The following is a 25436-nucleotide window of genomic DNA, read 5'->3' as shown; positions in this document are numbered from 1 at the left end:
GGAAGAATGCTTCCTAGAAGTCTCTGCGAGTGCAAACTTCCGGTCGCGGAAGCTACCGCGTTACGTCAGAATTTGTTGCGAAATACGAGCGGGTAACATGTTCGATGTAGCTCGTTTTACCCCCTTTGCTGTTTGATCTCCGTAAACCAGATGTTCGTAAATATTGATCGAGCCAAGGCCAGATATGCCGCGAGAATTGGCTTTCTAACTTCTAAAAGCAACAGCCGCTCGATTCTTCTCGCCATTGGCCTCGTGCGCGGACGTGGCAACCTAACCTATACGCTTGAATTTAACCACGTGTTAAAACTAACTTGGGTCGAGTTTGTAACACGAAAACAACTAGAAGAGAATAACCCTATTAATTACCTCAATATTTGCAATCGTCAAATAAAATACCAATGCCCTCCAATGGATTTAGGGTTAGGTTAGAAAACAGCAACTGACCCTACTACCACAGTCTATGGACGTATTTGACCTTGAATTACTTTTTTTCTCTGAAATATTTTATAAAAGACAAATATTATTTTTATGAACATATATTGTCCTGTTGTTTTTATATTTCGACAAAGACAAATGTCATTGCTCGGAAAGTATATTTGCCCCTCAATTATTATTATATATTTCGTTCATTTATGTGTGAAATTTATGTAGAAAATAACTGGAAAACTCACGAGTGGAGGAGCCTGCTTAAGACAGTACTATTAGTCTTTAATTAGCATAAGGTTTTTGGTGCCTGGCACCAAAGAATTGAAAATTGGAATCGAGGAAGGCGTGAAATTAGCTGGAAGCAGGAAGCGTCTGATCCCACTGGAAATACAAAACCCTTGAACCCTTGGGCCTCCATCGAACACAAAGTGAATCTTAATTACGTTTTTCCGGGCGCTCGAGTCTGCATGATCCACGAAAACGTTCAGTCGTTGACCGTGCACCGATCCTTCTCAATTTCGTCGTTGTAAATATCATTTTGGACGGTGCTGACGATCGTCATGCGGGTACCCGTAGCCCCAGGTACACTTGGTGCCGTTGACACTTTCCTAGAAAGCTTATCGACTGGTCGAATTTTTACAAAAGACACGCATAGATACTTTTTTCATAAATTTTCACACATGGCCAAATACTGCAGGAAATTCAGTCGATCCTCAAATTTTGTTAGGGTAATTACAAATTTCAATCTACGAAATGTACATTTTTGGGGGTTGTTAGGTGCTTCTCGATTTTGAATATTCTCAGTCTAGGGGAGAATGAAAAATTGTATAACGATGTTTTGGTCAAGAGTAAATGGAAGGTGTTGCACCTGAAGGATTGTTTATTATGGCATAGTTGTGGGGGGAAGAAGTAGTTTACCTTCTGCAATTTGGAAGAGGGATGTGTCGATAGGTATACAAGGAAGAGTTGCTGAGAGAGGTTCCCACGAAGCGAGGAAAATACTGACAAAGACCACGTGTGTCTGCCTCGAGGAATCAGTAGTCGTTGCCAGTACAGCGTCAGACACGCACGATGAGGTCACCGTCGTCGTTCTTCTCCAAAGTGAACGTAGAAACAAGTCGGACAAGGTTACAGCGAGTTCTTTAAGTTTCCACCATTCAATTTCTTCTATATTTTTTTTTTTTATAAGAACATTCTCCCACGATAAAATTTTAGAAACGTCAAATAAAATAACGATGATTATTTCGGGACAAAATTTTACAGAGAATATTTGAAATTACACGTGATCCAGAGTGGCATTAGTATTTTCTATACTGCAGTAATAAATCAATATTTGCAATTTTAATTTTTATAAAATTGGGAAAGAAACCTTTTTAAATTTTGTGGATGCTTCGACTGGCACAAAATGATCGTGGAAAATTAATCGATCTATGCAGAACCAAATCCGTTGATACAGGGTATCGGTGACATTTTTTCTGGCCGCGTTATGAATTATGGGATACGTTTCACGGTTGTAGGCGATGCATAAGCACATGTACAAATAGAGAGGTTGGCGTTCGAGGCAGATGTCCCACCCGATTCCTGGAAAGGAATCGACAGCAGGACGATGCGTATTTCTCTGTACACACATTGCAAGAGGCACTACAGTGCTCCCATTCAGAATCCTATACAAATAGAAAAATATACGTATTTACAAAAATTCTGCTCGTTTTTAAATTCAGTCGAGCCTGACACGGTATCGATGATATTTAAACTCAGTCGATTTTATTAACGTTAATTTCAGGCGACTCAGATGACAAATCCGAGAATGTTTAATGCATTGACTTAGAGAGTCTTGCCCTGGGAGCCAAGATTTTACTTTAAAGAAGACATGAAATAATACTAAGTTACAGATTTAGTATTGAAATGGCATTTACAGTAATTTTTATTGAAAAAAAAACACGAGATATCCCGTAGTCGTCAGTTTTGGTACATACGCTTACTACGAGATATCTCGTAGTTGGCAGTCAATGGGTTAAACGATAACATTATTCTCTGATAATCTGGCATTCTTAATTTATCTAACAGTTTATTGTCATCGTCGACTTATCTGAAAGTCTCGCGCGTTATCAAATTGATATGACATATGGGCGATTAGGAAATTTAGACATCATTCTATTAAATCAGAAACGTGGTCTTCTGATGAAGATATGATAACGCGTCAGATAGCTAATTACAAATATACATATATATATTTAATAAAAATTGCATTTAATATTTATCGAATACAGAATTTGTTAAATAATCTTTTGTAAATACTCAGTATTGAATAATCTTCGTTATTATCTGATTAACTGTTATTATTAGGAGGAACGAATATATACGACTTTAAATGACATATATATACGCTCTTTAAAGCTAGACAGAACATATATGCGATCATAATTCACGATCATATACGCTCTTACGTAAGTGACGAATATATACGTCATTCTAAAGCACGCGGTATCAATGGACGTATATATACGCTTTTTACAAAATGACCTTACACGAAGAACGTATATATACATCCACAAATAATATTTTTATATGTGAGACCAATTAACAAAGTATATTTATTTAGCGTTTCTTGCAAACCACCCCAATCATCTCTGCCTTATAGAATCTCTAAGAAACTTCCCCCAACCCTTCCTACAGGCCCAAACAAAAGATCTCCCCATTTTGTTTGCCGGGAATCAAAAATTTACCCCTCCGTGCCCAAAAAGGTCCCCGGACACGAGTCGCCGGAGATCGTGGGGAATCCCCCCCGAGGAAGCCTCGAATATTTCCACGGTCGCGGACCATATTTCACGCCGCGGCCGATAAAACGGCGCGAAGGGTACCTGGGACTCCCGTTCCGGTGCCCAAGTAGAAGACTGGAGGGTTGGGGGGGAGTCCCTTACGTGCGAAAAAGGACCCGACGTATTCCCCGGTAATCGGAGCAGATGTCCTGGCGTGGACGACGGTTCCTGGAAGTAGCGTTGCCCGCGCGTTTACTATAGATGGCTACTAGAAGGACCAGAAAACGACCCCTCGAGCGCCGTTTCGACTCTCGACCGTGCCTTGCGACGGTGGGGAGGGTGGTAGGGGGTCTTCTCTTCCTCTCCCCGGGAATGCCTTACGCCCATGGCGGGCAAGGAATGCCGCGGACGGTGATTCTGCTTTTTGTTGCCAGTTACGCCGAGAGAAGGAGCTCTCCCGGCCTTTGTACTTTATTTTTGGCCGGAATGGTAAACACCTTGCTCACAGGCGCCGCCCTTCGATCCTGCATCATTCTTTCCCTCTTTCTTCCTCCGTCGTGGCCCGGCTTCCATTCCTGTCGGCTCGTTTCCTACCTTTTCTTCTCACTTTCTCTTACCCTCTGCCCGTCGCCCGATTCTTCGGCCTTTCCGTCCACCGGGTGTCCCGAACGTTTCGAAAGTGGACGGAACCGGAGGGTGTCGCTGTCCCAACCCCTTTGGGCAAGACGAGTATTCGATGCTCAGACCCATCAATTTTTGCGTATGTAATATTTATTTGTATTCAGTCGAGGTATGAATACGGTATAAACGAACATCGTAAATTATTTTACATGCTAGAAAAGTAATGAGAAACTAGTTTGAACCGTTTGCTTGCGCTCTTAGAGTCTTACAACGATCTTGTTCTTCGTCCAAGATGGCGGAGAGCTATGAACGATAGCACGGACGATAGGTGGCGACACTCGCGCAGAGCTTAGGGGGAGACACGTCGTGGCACAACGCTTCTTGATTGATTTCTGAAACTAAAGGTACTTAAAGGAAAAAGAAAACAAGTTTTGTTGAAATATACAACATTATAGCGTGCATGGGAATGTTTTATGTATCTTTTTCATAATAATAGAGCTACATCTTCCTACCTAACCTCAAAATAGAGTCTCGTTGGCTGTTTCTCGCGGAACACCGTCTATAGTTCGGCTTCTACCTTTCCGTTGCAGGCCATCTTCTATCGATTCCTCATTGCGAACCAGATAAATCGGACCCCCGATTCTCGGAACCGGCCAGGTAATGGCAGGGACGTAACCCTCCGCGTTTCTCCTCTCAAGGAAAGCTATTGTCCGTTTTCGAATCGTAGTTTCTCGGTCTGTCTAGAATTCGGGCCGTTTTCGTTTGGTAGAAATTGATCGCGCCGCCTTGCCTCTCCTTATTTCTAAATTCTTTCGTGACGTAACTATCGAATTCTGGTAATTTCATTTCGTGATACAAGCATTCGACATACGGGTATGTTTAACATTATTTAATAGACGTAGAATCGTTTAAAGAATAAGATTTTAAAAAAAATTTACTGAGAAAAAAAAAATGGCGGTCTTTCTCGCGATATGCTTTCTCCCGTTCGCCACCTGTCGCACTGATTCCACCCCCGACCGACATCTGGACGTCCCGAAACTTCATCATTCCCGTACATTGAAAATGATGCAGCATAATACATGGATACTCCGTAATTATTCCTAATAACTATAATTATTATGCGTCCTGCTATCGCTCTGTATTATCCGATTTCACACGATGTCTTATCTCCTTGGCACAGCATATGTTGGATGCAATTTGTCGTGGACTGACGTATGAGAAATTTGAGTTTCGATGCAACATTATGAGAAATGGTTGTATTAATGTCGGAGGAATTTTAGCGAGTAATTTTCACTATTGCAAACAGTCTATGGAATAAAATTATGATAAAAAAGAAATATAATGCGTGTATTGTTATTAAATGCATAACAAATCAAATTATTATGTATTTAATCCGATCCACGAGCGATAATGGTAAACTAGACGGTATCGAATGCTACCAGACGAGACCAGAGGGGGTTAAATTGCACGTGGATCGCGCCTGCACACTCGTTGCGTCATTCGTACGTGCGCATGCGTACGCGCGATACGCACTACCGCAAATACCACCGTGAATACCCAGTATCGTATCGAGTCACTCCTGCGTTCGTCTTCAATCTCTTTCGAAACAACTTCTGTTCGAACTCCAAACGGAATGATTGGAAAGTGTACGTATACGGATGTTTAAAAGTCACCGTATATGGAGAAAATGATATTTGATGTAAATTTATGTAAAGACGTTTGGGTCACCCTGTACAGTATAATACAGTTTCGTTCAATACTTTGATGCAAGAAAATGAGTCACATATATACTTTGGAGTACATATACATGCCATAAAGATAATTTGAAGGTTATGTTCGCTAATTTTATCATCGTACGATTGCATTTGGGTACCGAGTTTTGATGGTTTATTGGTTTAATTTAAGACACCAAAAATTGTCAAATTGATAATATACGAGGGATAACGTGCAGAGTCGGGGTTTTATAAAAATAGATCTATTTTGCCATTGAAATAATAAGTACACTATCGAACACAGGCGTGGCAGTCGAGGTACTAATATAAATTTAAGTTAGTAGGACTTATAATTTCTTTTCACGAGTTCCACTGACTACTCTGCTATGGGCAGCGTCATGAAACACCCCGTAAATGGCGTTTAGATTAAAACAAGATCGAAACAGCTACGATATAATGATCTAAAGAATGTAATAATAGTCTTCTTCCTTTCTTCTTCGGTGCGTGGCCCCTCCGTTTGACGTCACATCCCTGTTACCGCTTACATACTTATTACAGCACCCACAGCTTTGCACCTGTGGACATACCATGTGTGTAGAGTTCGAATATTCCACGTCTCACGGTACGCTCTTTCTTCATCTTTCTCTTTCGTGCCTTGTGCCGACTTTCTCTCTCGGTTTCGTGCCCGATAACGCGTATCGAGCCGGTAGAAAGCCAACAGGAAGTTTGATTTAATGGTAATAAAAATGATATTGACCCTTAGGAGTAATATTCGTTCGGTGGACTTCTTGGAAGCTAGTATTTACGCCCTTTGTTGAACCAAATGCTCCGGTATTGTTACTAGATCACAATAATTTAGCTCTTAACCCCTTTTTTTCCACGAACCCTTCCTATGCTATGATCCTTAGAATAACTTTCTTAAATATTACTATAATGCACCAAACAGGATTGGAAACTAGTGTTTCTAGGTGCTTGAAAAACTCGTTTCTTCGAAAGATACTACTAGGGAATTTTGCATCGTCCCCCCGTAGTCTAGTAACCAGAGATAAATACTTTAACTTTGGTTAAATTGTAATAATTTAATAGAACTCCGTTGTTGAAAAATGTTTGTTCAAGCATTCTGTCGAGGCGAATGAATAAAAATGGATTACGAGAAGAAATACTAATCACATTCCGAAGGGCGAAAACTCGTCCTCGTGAGAACTGGCTGACTGGCCGTTAGAAAAACGCGAATGCGCAAGCCTGGCCGCGAGATAGCGTTGCATCATTTAACAGGGACTTACGTCGGGGCCGAGACACCAGATATTCCAAGACGAAATAATAAACGGCCTGGGCGGAGCGAGTTGTCTTACTGTCTCTCTCTTCTCGGCAATCAAGAAAACCGCAACGCGTTACTTATAAATAGTAAACGTGTATCCCTGAGGCGGATCGTTGGCCTCCCGCGGAATCGTTACGTTTACGTTCGCGTACGCATCGTACCGTGGCGTGCGTAGCCCCGGTAGATCGCGTCGTTGCACCGTGACGCATTCCGTGACGAGACCTCTACAACCATCGACGGGATACATATTACGTGCTTCGCGTTGCTCTTCTTTTTCTCTACTTTTTCTCCCATATTTGCATCACGCATCTCAGGAAATTTCACAGTCTACGTTTAATCGAATTAGATACCTATTTAATTATATAATTACGCGCGTTCCATAGGAAAGTGAAGTTGCATGTAAACGGGTCTTGTTACGCGACTCTAATTTCATTGGTCCGCTTTGCCCAACACAATGCACATACTAGAGTACGTAAAATTTAGTAATTAACCCCTTTGCACTCAGATGGCGCCACTAAAGAAATATAAGAAGATTATTGGTGAGATTAACTCCTAAATATTTGATTTGTTCGAACCACGAAGTGTAACTATTATCTGTCTTTAATAAAGATAAATGTTCTTCGTTCACTGATTCGTTGTTACAATGCTAGTCCCCTAACAGCTTTGATATGTTCGAGCAATCTTTTAAATCGCTGATGTTTTTATACAATTAACGCTCGATGCACACTGACCGTACGGAGCATTTATTTTTTTCTCTCCTCCGTTCGAGAACCCTAATGGTTTTTGCTGAATTTTATGCCTCGTAGAACTTAATGATGAATATAGTTTACTTTCGCGTTTTTTCAACTTTCTTTCCTTTTCGTTTGGCAGTTGAGAACTTCATCTTGCTCGACTCGCGTACCTAACCTCGAAAGCGTATACCTAGGTGACCGTAACTTCTTTGAGGTTAGTTTGCTATTAGTTACCGAGGTTAGTTACTATATGTATGCAAACACCGTCGAGCTCTATTGTAAATCACTTTCCCGGCATTCTACATAAAATAAACCATACAACTAGTTTCCACAGCGATCGATTACGACCGCTCGGGAATCGACTTTTCGCCGCGTAAAAATCGCGCCTATACCATTGCACGACGTCGTCTTTGTTTCATTCACCGGCACTCCGCGTGTCGCGTTACAAGTGTGTACGCGTTCACTCGAGTATGAAGCTCCACCCTCTCAAGGATAAGAGGTCAATCGAGGAGGTGAGACACGAAGGAGGGAGATAAGATTCGCAAAAAAAAAAAAAAAAGAACGTTTCGAATTTCGAAATAGTTACTTAGAACGGCACATGTGCCAAGATAACATGTTCACGCTAGTAGCCATCGTGTATGTAAAATATGCTCCGTGGTATAGTTCACGATTTGGACGCTAGAGGGTAAAACAAATCCTCGCCTGGTAATAGATACTAATTAATTTGACAAAGAACTGCGTCTTCGGTTTTAATTGGAATCGACTCCGCGATTACTTCGAGTCCATTTCCAATGTCAAATGACGACGGTCGGTTTTAGCAGCCATGTTAATGATAATTCATTAAAGACGGTCATGCTTTATTTGGCGAGCCGACTAAAGCCACGTCATGCTGTTTCGTAAGAGAATTTCGCAGCCTTGAGTAGCGTGCCCGCTGAATTCAATGGACTTTTAATCAAGCCGAAGGACACGTAGTACTCCACGTAGTATAGCCGCCGTGTAATTTCATGGTCGGGAGAAAACGAGGGTACTACGACGTACTCGAGCGAGCAGCGCATCCGCGAAACGGAAAGGAAACAGAAAGCGTGCGTGTACGCTACTACGATAACGCGATATACCGCGAGGAAATGAGCGTGTACTGCTCGGAGAGCCATGCGAAGTTAAATGGATCTCTCCGGGATAATGGGGGGATGTTTAATTTATAAAGGGAACAATGCGCAAGAATGAACGATAAGGATATCCAATGTACACCTGGAATGTGTAGCACGGAGTGTTGTAAATGCATAAGACGTGTAGTACTGGTCGGATATCTCATAAGGGTATCCTACACCTCACATAACCTCACGTAACATATCTCTACATACGTTTGGATGAAATTTATCGTAAAGGCAAATTAAATATAAATATATTTTGCTTCCCTTAGTTAGTACAAAAGATATTACATTCGATGTTTGGTGCTTTCTATGAATACTAGAAAATGGAGGATATCCATACGATTTGTATCATAAATGATAACCTCGCCTCGTTACGTGGCCATAGAGGCATCTGTAGTCTATACGGTGTAAACGTTGTCTACGACATCCCACTATCCACCCACACACGTCCCCCGTTGATAAAATAAAAGAAATGGCGGCATCGTTCGAGCAGTCAATAACGAAGCAGCCCTAAACGCGTTCTCTCTCGTGACTGTTGCAGAGGTGGGAACAGCTGGTCGTCTCGAAGCTGAAGTGGGAATTATCCGCAGTGACGCCCGGTGACTTCCTGATGCACATCCTCAGCAGACTGCCGGTGCCACGTACCTGGGACTTGGCGATGGTCACGAGGCACGCGCAGACCTTCATCGCCCTCAGCGCCAGAGGTGAGAAACGATCGGGATTACCGAACTGCATATGTATTTATGTATGTGGGACGAGTTCGCATGCGAACGCGCGCTCGCCTCGCCATGGAAAACTCGAGGGGATCCGTGGATACGAACGATTCGCTTGTGTTAGGTTAGGTTGTAGTTCGCTTTCTGGAAAATCCGGTCTTCTTTCCGTCTTCTTCTCTTTTCACGTCGGACCTTCGTGAGAAACGCGATCGTGAAAATTCCATTCGGCGTTTACGGAAGTCTAGGTTCCATTCTGAACATTTTGAGGTTAGAATGTTTCTTTTCGACGAAGGTTCCAATCTTCGTTTATTTTATTTTATCCGTGCGAGGCGTTTATATGCTACTTATTCGTATTCGTGTCACCGAGTTAGGTTATGTTCGTTCGTGTCGTAGGTAGAGGTTTCGTTTATTCTTTTCGACACCGTGGATATTTATGCACGGTTGGTCAGTGTACCGCATGCGACTGACGCCTATGGGCGTTCCATGAATACGGTTAAAAATGCGACTACAGGATTTCCGCATAGCGTACGTGCATAACGTACAAATGTCATCACCCGGTGGATTAAACATTATTGCGAACGTCGAAAGGAGTTTTTTAAAATGCGAACAACAGTGTTAGCTAAAGGAAAATTATAATTCGTTCTACTTTCCTCGTATATGAAATGATTATGGCGAGTTTCTAAGACTCGTGGCGTCTTATGGGTATAATTTTCATAATACTGCAGTTGTTGCGATAAGGATAATTAACAAAAGAAACAAATTCATGTGTAACGGTTGAACGGTGGAATATTACATAAATTCATAACTAAGAATGCAGCACGAGCGAACTTTTAATATTTGTTCTATTTTCAATCACATAACTCGAGCCCAGTCGCACGTTTGAATATTTTTAAAGAACGATAGCCCTTTTGATCGTAATTATACGCTTCCAAGGGTTTAATTGAATTTGATTTTAATACACTTGTAGCGTCTGGTATCCTGGAAATACGTGGAACGAACGTTCATTAGAAAGGATAATTATCACTTAACTCTTCTATTCCTTTCTTAATTATATTAAGACTATAATTAACTGTGGAATTATTTTTAAAAGATTATAGTTTCTTTTATACCATAAGTAATATGAAGAACCATATCGAGATCCATATCTTGAAGTAATTCATAAAAAATGTTAAAAACTTTAACTTGAAGCAATCATGAAGTATTTAGCAATTATTTACAGGGTGTTGGGCCACCCCTGGAGAAAAATTTTAATGGGGGATTCTAGAGGCCAAAATAAGACAAAAACCAAGAATACCAATTTGTCGATAGAGGCTTCGTTAAAAAGTTATTAACTTTTAAATTTTCACTCGTACTGAATTTTTTTCTAGAAAGTGGGTAGGATTTCGGGGGTATGTCTATTCACCAAAAATGATTGTAATTGACCCCCACAGCTAACAATATTTTTTTCAGAACGATTTAAAATATTTTAATTTCGTCGAAAAATTTCACACCTTCTCGAATTTTTTTCTAGAAAATGGATAGGATTTCGGGGGTATGTCTATTCACCAAAAATGATTGTAATTGACCCCCACAGCTAACAATATTTTTTTCAGAACGATTTGAAATATTTTAATTTCGTCGAAAAATTTCACACCTTCTCGAATTTTTTTCAAGAAAATGGGTAGGATTTCGGGGGTATGTCTATTCACCAAAAATGATTGTAATTGACCCCCACAGCTAACAATATTTTTTTCAGAACGATTTGAAATATTTTAATTTCGTCGAAAAATTTCACACCTTCTTGAATTTTTTTCTAGAAAATGGGTAGGATTTCGGGGGTATGTCTATTCACCAAAAATGATTGTAATTGACCTCTGCAACCGAAAATAATTTTTCCAGAACGATTTGAAAATTTTGAATTTAATTGTTAATAACTTTTTAACGAAGCCTCAATCAACAAATTGGTATTCTTGATTTTCGTCTTATTTTGGCCTCTAGAATCTCCCATTAAAATTTTTCCTCAAAGTTTCCAATCAGAGTATTATATCTCCTACTTTGGTTGCCTTCCAAACGAAGATACTCTGTTCCCAAAAAGATTTAAAATTCCTTCTGTAACTTTTGCAACTTCCACTCCCTATTTTGACCAAACAATTGATGTTCTTCAAGCTGGGCTAATTTCATTAATGGAAAGTCTTGAGTAATACTAATCCACCCCCATCTTGGACGCTTGTCGCAGATTTGAGACATTTGGGTGCTTATTGAAAGTTATAATCGCGTCACGCAGCGCGCGATTTGAAATGCAATTCTTATGCACCGGGCCTTCATTGTCAGCCTCGTTAGAACCGTGCCACGGTGTCGTAAACAATCGGGAACGTGCATCGTTAACTCACGCGTTAATGAATATGCTTGTGCATCGTATATTGCACCCGGCGGAAACCATCACGTAACTACGTCGAATCGATTCCTCTGCGCTTCTTTCTTTTAGCTTAATGGGTCATGCGCGCATACAATTATAGATAGAACCTGAAACGACAATGGAGCAACAAAAGTGCCCGAGCTGTAATGCCCGTCAGCCAGACACGAGCAAAATGAAATATCCAACGCAAATAAATTTCAAAATATAATAAACACGCTCCAGAATCTTGTTTAAGAACCTCAAATTATATTCTATTTCTCCTACGAAAGCTATTTCTTTCGAAGTAGCGAAACTTTGGTTTTTAACAGGAATAATTTATTCAGGAACCTCGTGCTGGAACGCGAAATAATAAAATTCGGGTTCGCGTCATAATGGGCCCGAATTCCATCCCGTTGGGTCGGCTAGGACGGTTCAGATATTTTGGAAACGAGCTCATCAATTAGAAGGAACCCCTCTCGGGTATTTCGCCTCTACAATTATCGCAATCGGCCCGGCGGATCGATGTCTTCCGAAAACAAGAGGAGAGTCGAGAGAAGTGATCGAAATCATTGGCGAAGCGCGCCTTCTCCTTGGAAAGCCGCGACTCGAAAGAAACAAGGGGACCAAAAGAAGAGGCGGACGAAGAAGAAGAAGAAGGGACACGACGAGATCGAGACACGTTTAAATCCCTCCTGGCCGCTGCCAGTCGGTTGTTATTACAACCGTCAATGGCAAAAAGCAAGGACCATCGTCCTTCGTCGTCTGGTTGGCTGCCTGGTTCCGGCTGGGGAAGGAGAAAAGACTAGAACGACGGTGATTGTTTCTCACGAGCCAAACTAGGTAGTCGACGGGGCCCAGTTCGAGTCGTTTGACCCTCTTTTTCAGCGGCGAAAAGAGAAGCAAACGGCGCCACGAATTCCGACCGCTTCCTTGAATCGCGGAAGGTCTCTGAACCTCTTTGCCTCTTTTTTATTACCTTCTTTCGTTTTCTCGTCCTTACCCCACGGAAGGACCACCGCGCTATCTATATTTAATGATCAACTTGTACATTAGAGCAGCGCTAAAATTAGAAAAATCAGCCAACGCAGGATGGATTACCTTTAAGATTGTCCACCTCTAGTATTTTTCCCATTGAAAACTAACCAGACTACCTTCAATGAACATACATGGATAACTAGAGCGTTAGGAAAACCTGCGATATGCACAATAATAAATTTTGGTTGGATAATCTAATCTGTATATTTTGTCGTTTGAAAAAGAATACGTTTCACTCTGATAAGTGAAAAGTAATAGCACGTTGTTCTACCATCTTGGGGAGGTTCATGTACTCTTAAAAAAGATACGGTTGGTAACCCTAATTATGAACCACGAGTCTGATTCGACGTTACAAGGCATGGAGTTAACAACTCATCTCTCTTCTGTATACTTAACTTCTTCTGTTAACCTTTCTACTGCTTCTATCTTCCTCATTCTTGTAATACATTCTCCTATTTTCTTGTCTTTGTATATACAATCACTTTCCCGCCAATTTTCCTAACCTCTCTTTCGACTGTCCTAGGTACTTTTCACTCTTGTCTAGTATTTTTCTGTTTTCTGTATTTAAATCTTATATTTTCCCACTCTTTTACACGCTAATTTATTTTCCGTGTATGCCAGTGCTTACCTGTAAACGACAGAAGAGAAAAGAAGGCTATAAGAGGTGGATGCAAGAAGAAAAGGAGCAGAAAAAGAGAAACTAAAAAGAGCCCAAAGAAAAGTAGAATGTAAGCAGGAGAAGCTTGAAAAAGAACCGCCAAGAGAGAATGAGCAAAACAAACTGAAAGGTGACCCAAGAAAAGATGAAAAGAGGTCGTCAAGATAAGGAAATGAATGGGAAATAAAACGAGGAAATATCAAAGAGCTCGAGAAAAATGAAATATGAGTGGAGGAAGTTTCAGAAAGGCTCGACAAAAGAAAAATATTACATTCATGCATGGGCGTTTTTATTTTCTTGTCTATTCAAGTAATTTTAATTTACAATGTTACGATTTCCATCCATCATCCGAAAATGAATTCTACGATTAATCCGCGCGTATCGTTCTTTATAAAATGCTTTGTAAATTGCTTTCGTGTAACGCAACGGTTCTACCATTCCAATAAAAAATGGCGACTGGAATACGCTCGCAATTGCCAACCTGGAATATTAAAATCTCTAAAACCAAGAAAGAATCGGGCACCAAAGAAAAGTAGAGGATCGATCGAGGAGGCGAGGATGGAAAGTTCGAAAGCAGTACATCCGCACGGAGATATAATTGTCAAGAGAAACGGTCATAAATGCCCCGAGAGATCGATCAATGGGGGTGGTCTTCGTAGCTGGAATGTCGTCCTCAAATAATAATTCCCCGTCCACGGGGCAGAGGGACGCACCTGCGCGAGGCAAAACGAACTCTCGCGGCTCTGCAAATTTAAGAGCGGCTTCGCGGAATTCCATTCTTAATGGCTTTATTACAGCCGTCTGTGCGAGCGCGCACTGTTGAATTTCAGCTCGTCCACGGGACATTTCGGTCGCCCGTGGAACCTGTTCCCGTCTTTCCCGCGAATGAATTAGTGCCTCGCGTTCGTGAAAAATTCGGACAAAACGCGCACGAGACCTCTCGCGGAGGAAGATAAATATTGCTAACCTGAAACGACCAAGAGTCACCAGTATCTAAAATGACAGTCTGCGGTTTTCTCTTCCACGAGATACTTTCATAGCCCCCTCCTGCATTTATAAATCAATTTCTTAATTCCACTTTTGAACAACGAAAACATTTGCTATCTACTGCTAATTCAAATGTTGGCGCCTTACGCGTAGTTCACCGCGGGGACCGTTAAGATTGAGGTTAGGTTAGTCGACGACGCGAGCGTGGAGCGTCGTTACGGTTAGAGAGTCGTGGTGAAGGTCCTATTATAGCGTTTTATTATTATTCTCCATCGCTGAGTACACTCAATATCTAGCACAAAAATCCAGATACTTTTAGAACGATGCGTTCGCAAAAAAGGATGTTCTCATCGTTCGAGGAAGTGGCTAGCTGAACAAAGGCGTTAGAAAGTCCTGGATCGTAGTTTTCTAGCCAATAGGAATCACGGTTAGTGGTCAAGATTAGCGTGCGACGAACCAATCTGATTTAATCTGTAAGACAGTCCAGGACAGTCGACTTAATTGTCTGCTTCTCCGGTTTCACGGAGATTCGGCCCTTACAGGCTACTCTGACTAGGTGACAAAAGCTTTCACGCTCGAACTGGACGTAATATAGAGGGGGGGGGGGGAGGGGTTAGGGCGAGAGGGGCGGTGCGACTAGTGTGTGTTTGCTGTCGGTAACCTTTGGACTTTTGCCCCTCCTACCCCCTCCCTCCCCCCTCAACCCGAAGTCCGCAGTTTTCAACGTCGTAAATCTCGTTTCAGACCCGGGGATCTACCTGCGCGGTTCTATTAGCGAATTTTTCTGTTTCGGGGCCTTCGAGGCCAACGTCTTCCGGGCGCAAAATTTTCCGTCGTTCTTTCAGGTAGACTCGGGCACGAAAAAAGAACGAACGTGTGCGATCACGATCCTTCGCATAGAAATATTAAAGGGAGATGTACCGGAAGTGGTTTAGGGAAAGCTCGATTATGCGACGATGCGTTGTTCGAAATGGTTTCGTTTAAGACTTTCGACGATTGATTAAGTACCGAATTAAGAACACGTTGTTGCTGACGCACTAACGCAGCGACGAATTTCTTTTTGCAGAGTACAAATTCTCGATGTACACGCCGAGCATGATCGCGGCGGCGAGCGTCGCGGCGGCCCTCCATGGTCTCGATTGGACTGGGAAAAGCGGTTACGGGCTGGCTGGCCTCCTCGACGAGCTTACCCGTATCACGGCTATCGAACAGGTTTGTCCTCCTGTTGATGCTATTACACGACACTCGAGAAAACATCGGATAGCAGTGTCAGGGAATAGGTTTAATCGCGAATCCATTTGCACCCGGTTTATGTGAGCGTCAACGGCCCAAGTATCGCGCGATAGGTCCGACATCTTGCATGAAACGAGCGAAACGCAATGCATATATGTGTGACGAAATAAAAGAGACAGGACTTTCGCCGTGTTTTAATAGCACGCATTAAACCGATTCTCAGGTACTAGCGCTCAGCCAATGATAGGTCTCGAAGAATTGGCGGGAGAGGGAGCATTCTAGAACTCCGTGGGGAATAATAATAACGAATGAATAATTGCAGTTTTACATACTATTCTTGTAATAAATGAAACTGAATTATTGACCATTAAATTCAGCTAACAGATTTTTACTGGTCTATGAGAAAAGAGGCTCAGGCTCTGGTAAAACTGTCTCCTAACTTTAAAACCTCGTTAACCAAGGGGTCACCTAACCCCTAAAGTCAGAAATGTGTTTGTAATTTTGTAACGATCGCCGCTTTGGTCGGATTTCTTTGATGCACGAACGATTCTAGATCATGAATGAAAAGGCAGGTGGCCAGATAGAGACTCGAGGATGATCTTCCTGCTCCTAAACACATGTGGCTGGCAAAAATGTCGCGTTTACAGGGCGTGGACCCCATGCCGAGCCATTCACGCGTGCACTTTATTTGCGCTTGGTGCATTACGAATGTATAGTCTGCGCGTGTTCGAATAGCGCGATGCTCTTTGCCCTCTTTCCCGCTCTCGTCACGCTCGCTCTGCCCTTTTTTCGCGTAAACATGTGCCCGACACCTGCTGCACTCTCCTCGTCAGGACTTTTTGCACGACGTCTTGGCTGGATTCGCGAACGATCTCTTTCTCTAAGTCTTTCTTGAAAATTTCCCTTCGTCGGTAATAAAATCGCAGAAATCTGGCTATTTTCCTCGCTCTGGGTACTTTGCGAGGTTATGTTGAAAATAACTGATTTGGCGTAGAACTTTCTTTTGTAATAGAGACGTTAAATAAAAGAAAGTTAGGAAAGGGTTAGTCACAGATGCAGCAGGATATATGAATGGGACTCAATGATTAGGAATTTTGGAAAAGTTCGTTTCAGTATTGGTCAGGGTTTCATATCACGCAAAGTAATGGTTAATAATAGCTTAACTATTATGAGAACTCGTTCTATGGGCGAAAAGACGGATTTCACATCTTGAGCATCAGGGATAATCTTTATAGCTCCGTGCAGTACATACATGATGTAACGGTCGACTTAGTTACTGAACTAACCTAATATTTGATCGCACGAAGGGTGTATCTTATTTGGTCGTCAAGAGCAAACTTCAGTTATGAGAATAAATTTATTTATCTCAACGTTTCGGCTGTACGTTTCACCCCTCCTCAGGAAGAATATAAATCATTGGAAAGGAAAACCATATCGCGATAAAGTAACTTAAGTTTTTGAGGTTATTCTGATAATTCTTATAATTTCAGACATTATACGCGTCAGGTTTATTCTTTACAAAAGTTAACTTCCAATAACCATGCATTGTACAATCATCTTCCATCTAGTTTAATATAAGGTCAATTTAGTATATCAAGAATTTTCATGTACATGTTGTATTAGATTGGATAAAGTATCTCTTGTTCTTGTAAGTGAAATAAAAATTAATGCTACAAAATGCACTCAGTATTCATTCAATTTTAATAAGAGAATGTTGGTTAGTTTGGGTCAGGTTAAGGTTATTTTGATAATTCTTATAATTTTAGACATTATACAATCATATCAGGTTTTCTCTGTTCAAAAGTTTACTTCCAACAACCCTGTATTGTACAATCATCTTCCATCTAGTTTAATATAAGGTCAATTCAGTATATCAAGAATTGTCATGTACATGTTGTATTAGATTGGATAAAATATCTCTTGTTCTTGCAAGTGAAATAAAAATTAATGCTACAAAATGCACTCAATATTCGTTTCATTTTAATAAATAATTGGTTAGTTTGGGTCAGGTTAAATTAGCAGAATAATCCAGAACAAAGAGATGTAAGCTTGTCTGCTGTTTTATAACCATGCATTGTACAAGGTCAATTCAGTAAATCAAGAATTGTCATGTACATGTATTAGATTGGACAAAATATCCTTGTGAAATAAAAATTAATGCTACAAAATGCACTCAGTATTCATTCAACTTTAATAAGAGAACGTTGGTTAGTTTGGGTCAGGTTAAATTAGCAGAATAATCCAGAACAAAAAGATGTAAGCTTGTCTGCTGTTTTATAACCATGCATTGTACAAGGTCAATTCAGTAAATCAAGAATTGTCATGTACATGTATTAGATTGGACAAAATATCCTTGTGAAATAAAAATTAATGCTACAAAATGCACTCAGTATTCATTCAACTTTAATAAGAGGATTTTTGTTAGTTTGGATCAGGTTAAATTAGCAGAATAATCCAGAACAAAGAGATGTAAGCTTGTCTGATGTTTTGTAACCTGATATTTCTTGATTTCAGGATTACCTGCAAGGGTGCTTGGAACAGATAGAGGAGATGGTGTCGCAGGCGCACGTGGGCGGGGATGGGACTGGCGGAAACGGACATCAGGTGACAGGGACGTCCGTGTCGAGTGCCCCTCAGAGGCCGCTGGGGGACGAGATGATCACCAGCCAGGAGAAGATCCTGGAACACGAGAAGGCGGGCACGCCGACCGACGTGAGGGACGTCCATTTTTGAGAGACGCCGCTGAGGGAAACTCTGGCCAGGGTGACTCTCTGCTGAGCCTAGAGGCCGGGGAAGAAACGATAGCCAGCAGCGACGACGACGCTGAAGGACCCACGGCCAAGAAGAGAACCAGAATAAACGAAGACGCGAAGTTCGAGAAAGAAGACACTTCCTGATGAGGATGGAACACGTCTCGAACGATTAAATATTTACCTTCGTTTCTGCGAATCGTCTTCGAGAAGTAAACGCGAAGCGCTCTTGCGTCGATTATTTTAATTTAGACGCGAAAGATTCATTTGTAAGGGTTATGGTTCAGAGGGTCACGGCTGTCCTGAACCCCGACTCCGGGCACGTCACGTTTGTTTTTTTGTTTTTACTCGAGGATTCGGCGTACGGAAGCTCGGGGCCGCCAGCTTTCTTAGCTGTCCGGATAGATTAGTTTTTACTCGAAAGCCAGAGGAACGTCCTGGATGGATCATGATTCCTCCAGTTCAGAATCTTTTGCTCGCTAGTCGACGAAAGACGGCGTCGCGAAGGGTGGGTCCGCCAACTGGATCTCGTTGTTATTTAGTTGTACGCGTTTTTACTTGGGAAATCGTGTTCCCGATGTGGCGTTGGAATTAGGTTTTTTTTTTTTTTTTTTTTTTTTTTATTTTTGCTCGTCGGAGTCTGCGTCCGTCTCGAATCATGATCTACAGTTTCCAGAGACTTCTTTGTTCGTGTCGCAACGGGATTATCGGAGATGCTGAGGCGCGGGTTCTTCGCTGGAATGTCATGGTCGATTCAACATTTATCGTTGGAATTTTTCACGGTTGTTTAGATCCTTTCCGCCAGAAGGGAGTAAATTAACGTGTAGAAGGAGCTTCGCGCGCGCGAGAGAGTAAAAGTTAGATGATCACAAGCCTACTCTTGGAGAACGAGTGTACTTCCAAGTAAATTATTTTAAAAATCGAGCAGAACGTACTCTGAAAATTATAGTAAATCAGGGGAATAATAACCGGATGTCGCAACGTCGCTGCGCGCGATTTTACGTAGTCTGAAACTTTCACGTTAATATCGGCTCTCGGTTGACTCGCTTTCCAGTGATTTTGGGTTGTAAAAAGAAATTGATCTCCGAAGGGGCTCGATGGATCGGCGACAGTTCATAAAGAGATCAGGTGTCTCGGTGTCGAAACTTCTATTTTGAACAAATCGTGAGAAAAACGTATTCGGAGGAAGGACGCTCGTTAAGAATCCCTTGTGCCCGGAAGCGTCTCCGAGCCCGGGTGTCGGCAGAAGATATTATCGAGCATATATCGTCGAATAGGAAGAAAAAGAAGAAACAAAGAGAACAGAAACCGAAAGGAATCGAGAGGAGGCGTGCTGTTGGGGGAAGGCAATGCAATACGCTTTACGCATCTATTTCGTAATAGAATTATACACTTAATTTTTAGCCGGACGACTAACGAAACTACCACGCCAACTGTATCGAATTTTCGAGGGGTGAGAATAAGGGGAGCGCGGATTATCCTCCTCCGTGAGACTAGAAACCGGGAGGGTACGAAGGAAACGAGAAAGGGGAGAAATGCACATAGTCATGTCGAGTCACTTAGTGTTTTGTACATAGGTATACATATGATGAAAATGATTATATATGAATATATATACATATATACACGAGGTATGCGTGCGTGCATGCGAGGAATAGAGAGAGAAAGAGCGTAGGGAAGAAAAACCGCGGATAAGATTGTGTGTAAATCGCGCGTGAGAGCAAGAGAACGTTAGACGGTAGTTCCCTTTTTTTTTTTTTGTATTTACGCTAATTGTTTATCCAAATGATTTGTCCCGGGTGTGCGGCGCGACCCGTCGCTTATTCCAGTCGGTTCCTAAGATCGGTCGCGTCGGCTCGTCTGTAAACGCCGGTGTGTGAGTCTTGTGTGCGTGTAATTGTGTGAGAAACGGGGAAAAGGAAGCTTCTGTAAAAGGTTGATTTCAAAAACTGAACAGTCAACTGTCGTTCCAGCGCTACGATCAGGACGTAACCGACCCAAAGGCCCAAAATAATATGTTCTCGATTCAAGCCACTATGTCTCTACTATGACCCACTACGTATGTGTAATTCCATTAGGATTTTTAACGTTTAATATTTATTGGCTGAAAGAGCTATTAAATTTCACGCGTCGATGGTGCCTCGTCGATTCAGTTTTCGAAACTAGCGTTCTGCGTGGCTTCCGTCCCCCCCCGTACCGCGGCTGTACATATGTAGGTAAGCTATACGAGGCGTACGATTAAAAGTTAACGCGTAGTCTGTGTAAGATAGAGCGACAGAATTGAGAAGCGCGAGAGAAACAAGATGGGGTGAGTTTATCTGTGGACCCGATGATTCCACACTTTCGGTGCTGCGATTGTTGGCGCGTCTGTATTTCGGACCTCTCACTGAGCTTCTAGGATTCACCAAGATTCAGGTCCCTGAACCGCGATTCTCACTGATTCTGTGACCCAGGTGGTCAGCCGCCGCGAGGAAAGACGTAAACTTTAGTTCCTAACTTCTCCAAAATGCACACGATTCAGTCAAACGGGAACGAGTCTCGGTAGCTCGACGAACGACGGGTCCGTCTATGGCACAAAAATATCCAAGTTCAAATCCCAAAGGAACTAAGTATTTTAAGTAGCACTTCTCGTTCGATGCCCTGGTTGCCGCGGGGAACAGAGAGGAGGGCCTGACACGAAAATTTTAAATACTCCGAATGAAATTTCTATTCAGTTTATACGAGAATCCTCCGAACGCTACTTCAGTGCATCAGATTTTCAAAAGATGAGCAGCACCGAAGGAGTCGAACCTCGACCACTGTCGTTCCAACCGCGTAATCTAACCTAACGTTAGGGTCAGGTCTCGAGACTCCTGAACGAAGATCTGTGTGTATACTATTTGTAATCGTTCTGTAAGCACTGTACGTGTATAGCTGTATTGTTAAATAGTGTAGGGTATACCGATACAACCAAAAGAAGAAACAGAGAAAAATGCGAAGCGTGTAGCAAACTAGTTACAATTTGGGGTCGTCGACAGGCGTCAGGAGTTCGAACGACAGTGGTCGGAGGCTTGGCTGACGTCGAACGTCTGAAAAAGATCGATGAACGATCGTCCAAAAAAAAGAAAACAGAAAAAATATTAACTTGTTAGTACTTAAAAGAAAAAAAAAAAAAAATAAGCGTCGATAGAGTTAACGAGAAAGAGGGGGACGGACATTTTTTTTGTTAGGAACGCGCGTTCCTCTTCTCCTTTCGCGTTGGGCCAGAAAGACCGCCGACGAGGGACGCGCGTTTCGTCCGCGCTCGTATCCGCATTCCGACTAACAAAATGGGAAATAGCCCAGTGCCACAAAGCAAACTAGTTAGTAACATACTCTTCAGTAACCAAATCTTAGTACAACGTAGAGATCGAGTAATATAAACTGTATCATATCCCGGCTGGGTACGCACAGTTGACCTTTTTCTTACTTGTACTACTAGTGCGTGCATACTGTAAACGCGTTCTGTGCACGCAAACCTATTTTACATGTATATTATGTACCTTGGAAAACGTGGGAAAATTGTCGAGAGACGGGGGGGAGGGACGCATCGGGAAAGCGTCGATCAAGCGTCGATCAAGCGTCGAGCAAGCCGGGAGAGATAGTTCTTTGATGCAGGGTCTCCGATTTTTCTCGAGTTCGAAACGATTATCGATGATGTTTGTTCAATTTTGTGCAAGTTAACAACGTTCGATAACAACTGACAACATTGTTTAATTGAAGTTAAAGGTCTGCTTTTTTTCAGACATCTACCGATTAAATCTGTTTCTTTTTTTTTTTTTTATTTTCAAATGCAACAGAAGCTTCTGGAATAATTTAAGTTGAGAGATGAAACGAGGTGCTCTGCAATCGGTACAGGAAGTGTCCTTTAATTCGTTCGTGTCGATTTATGGTTTATTTGCGGCGATTTTTGAGGCTTGTATTTTTCGTTTATAATAATTTTCAAGATACCCCGCCCTTTTGTACCAATCTTTCGTTGATTCGTATCATTTTTTAAGCTCCGTATTTGTTTATATATGCTTTCGATTTTTTTTATATTAACTTAATCGGGGTGGCCTGCATGTATTTATTTTAGTCACTGAGTTATTTATGCTAATCGTTTGGTCGTAATATCTGCGTTCGTTTCTATGGATCTTCAAGTTACGTTAATTTTTTTTTTTTTCTTTTTTTTAGAGCTGTTTATACTAATTTGGTAGACTCATTAAATAGAGTTCTATAATTGCTTGTATACTTTTATTTGTAACAACTGATCGGTGTTTTCTATTGCTGAATTTTGCTTTAATTTACGTTATTATTTCGTGAAATGCACAGTAGACGCGTTAGAAAAAGGCAGACTGTCGAGAATCGAGGAGAGCTACTCCGATCAATGAAAAAGGTTACGTTAATGCGACGAACTCGAGAATAATTAAAAAATGCTCTCGTTAAGAGGAACAAGAAAGATCTATCGGAGACTCGTGCCCCTCGTGAACCTGTTCCTAAATCGCGTCTCGTTCCAATCGAACAACCCCGTATTTCCACCCCTGTTTTAGCTTTGTAAGAACACGAATGAGCTTGTGTCACCCTTTTCTTCCTTTTAACGGCCGAACAAGATTTGTAATCGACGTCACAGCGAATTTTCACTTGCCGGGGATCGCACTGACCCCCGACTGTTCATTTGTTTTTTCTCGTTCGATGCGAGCACAGGGTCCTTGAGCACCTTCGGTACCGTGCGTGTCGCCGAGTAGGGTTAATTCGCCGCGCGCGACTTCACCTATACTCCGTCACGCGTCATCGCATGCATGTAAGTCGAGACAAACTCCATTGGCCGCTCAGGGTCGTCGAGTAAGACTCCCCCACCATACTGTCTGGCTCCGAAGTAATCCAGAATTGGGGAAATTGCCTCGAACAGTCAATAGAGTTTGCGATACCGATTATAGTCGATACCACGTTGTACGTTCTCCATATAAATTCGATATGGTCGTCGTGAAAATTGTGAATGTAACGCTGTTTGTCGATGGTTTTTTTTTTTTACGCATACGCCGAAAGGGCTGAAGGCTCTATCTCCTCCGCGACACGGATTCCACTGCCAGACACGACGAAGTTGCGTACTCGCATCGATCTGTATTTACTTTGTATATTTGTCGTATCACAGTTGTTTTACCGATTTTCGAAGCAACGCAATAGAAATACCACTGATATACCTCAGGCACCGCATATACACCGCTCGGAACAGCATGTATAGTTTTTAATCAGTCGCCCGTGAAAGAAGCAAACAAAGGCGGGGGGAGAAAAGCGAACAGAAAAATAGAAGAAAGAAAAAAAAATTACGAAGAACGAAGCAACCACACTTATGCGTTACTTTTTAAACCTAGCACGTAAAATAACTTTTTAATCGGTAGGCGCGCGAGTTGTACCGAAGGGAGAAACGGTACGACGACTTTGTACATATCCCGTGCGTGGTGCGACGCACAGTCGATTGAAAAATAAAGTATTGGTATTTTATACAGTCATTCGGTGACTTTTTTTTTTTTTCTTAAAGAATCCTTCAATTTGTTATCGATATAATAACGTTTCAACACAACTGGACGTAAAAGCTTAAAGCAGTGTGGCCAAACGAACTTCCTTAGCGTCTAACAGAGTGGTGGGGATGGCAGGCATATACTATCGCACGAGTCACCTGTACGTGAGCTCGTCATTTCGCATAATTTTGGGAAAACGATAAAGAACGCTAGTGTGAGCCTTTCCTTGCTCTTGTAAAAAAGAAACAGCTGAAATACGACCTCGCGATAATCGGCATACGACTCCAAGTCTCCACGAAAGACCTCGGAGGGTCGACAAAGACAAAATGACATATGCCCCCTTTCTCGATTCACCGAAGCTGCCCAAAGTAAGTTCGAACCGTCTCGTGGGAGTCGAAAGAGAAAGGCTCACACTTCCCTTCTCGCTCTTGAACAACTAATAACCGACCTCCTGTCAACAGGTCTCCACTGGCCTCTGCTGACCGCTGATGACCACTCCTGGAATTTCTGACAACGTATAACGATTACGACTGGCTACTGATATACATAGACCAGAGTTGAAATTTATTATCATCGTCGTTGCACCTTTTACGCAGGATGTCCCAGAATGATTAATAAACAGTGTCCAAAGCTTCTTACTACATTATAATAACTACAGTAGTGTCGGCATAAGTGACTGCATTCTTGCCTACTTAAATATCCGTTTAGTTTGCCCCTAATGTGCATGAGTTAAAGAAAGTGTGACCCATCGGTGGTACATGATTTGCACAGCCATCCACGGCAAAACGCCCAAGTTTGTCGCGGATAGTTCGTTATTTTCAACGATAGATGGCGCTTATTTTTCGACCTAAAACCCCCTGGTGCTAAAACGCCCAAGTTTGTCGTGGAATAGTTCGTTATCTCCAACGCTAGATGGCGCTTATTTACCGACCTCAAACCCTCTGGTGCTAAAACGCCCAAGTTTGTCGTGGAATAGTTCGTATCGTCCACGCTAGATGGATTTCTCGACAAACTTGGGCGTTTTAGCACCAGGGGGTTTTAGGTCGGAAAATAAGCGCCATCTAGCGTTGGAGATAACGAAATATTCCACGAGAAATGTACCTTGCACTTTTTACCTTATACTTCAGGTTAATATGGATATAACTGGCTAAAACAATTTTGTGATAATACCTGCTAACTCATGTTACTGTTCTAAAATGAAACGCTATGTTTTGTACCCTCTATGTCTTGGATTAAATATCTATCGTTTCCTAATGCCTTTACAACCTCATATGGACCTTTATACCTCGGTTCGAGTTTTCTACTTTGTCCCGTGGACAAAGTTAAAAGAATACCAATTTGTTGATGGTGGCTTCGTTAAGAAGTTATTAAAATATTAATTAAAAAATTTCAAATCATTCTGAAAAAATTATTTTTCGTTGCGGGGCTGAATTACAATCATTTTTGGTGAAT

The 25436-nt window shown here is 41.9% G+C and overlaps 1 protein-coding gene across 1 annotated transcript in view; it reads left to right on the top strand.

Moving 5' to 3' along the window:
- The window catches only part of Cycd (cyclin D), a 48387-nt gene extending 24418 nt beyond the window's left edge, over positions 1–23969 (top strand). The window contains exons 3-5 of the mRNA XM_076768592.1: positions 9260–9422; positions 15552–15697; positions 18233–23969. Of these exons, the coding sequence (XP_076624707.1) occupies positions 9260–9422; positions 15552–15697; positions 18233–18451 (528 nt within the window). The 3' untranslated portion in view covers positions 18452–23969. The remainder of the gene's footprint in view (positions 1–9259; positions 9423–15551; positions 15698–18232) is intronic.
- Positions 23970–25436: the final 1467 nt, after the last annotated feature.

This window comes from Colletes latitarsis, chromosome 7, assembly GCF_051014445.1.
Source record: "Colletes latitarsis isolate SP2378_abdomen chromosome 7, iyColLati1, whole genome shotgun sequence".
NCBI classification, from domain to species: domain Eukaryota; kingdom Metazoa; phylum Arthropoda; class Insecta; order Hymenoptera; family Colletidae; genus Colletes; species Colletes latitarsis.
The sequence above is the reverse complement of the archived record's forward strand: the minus strand, read 5'-3'. Positions and strand labels throughout refer to the sequence as shown.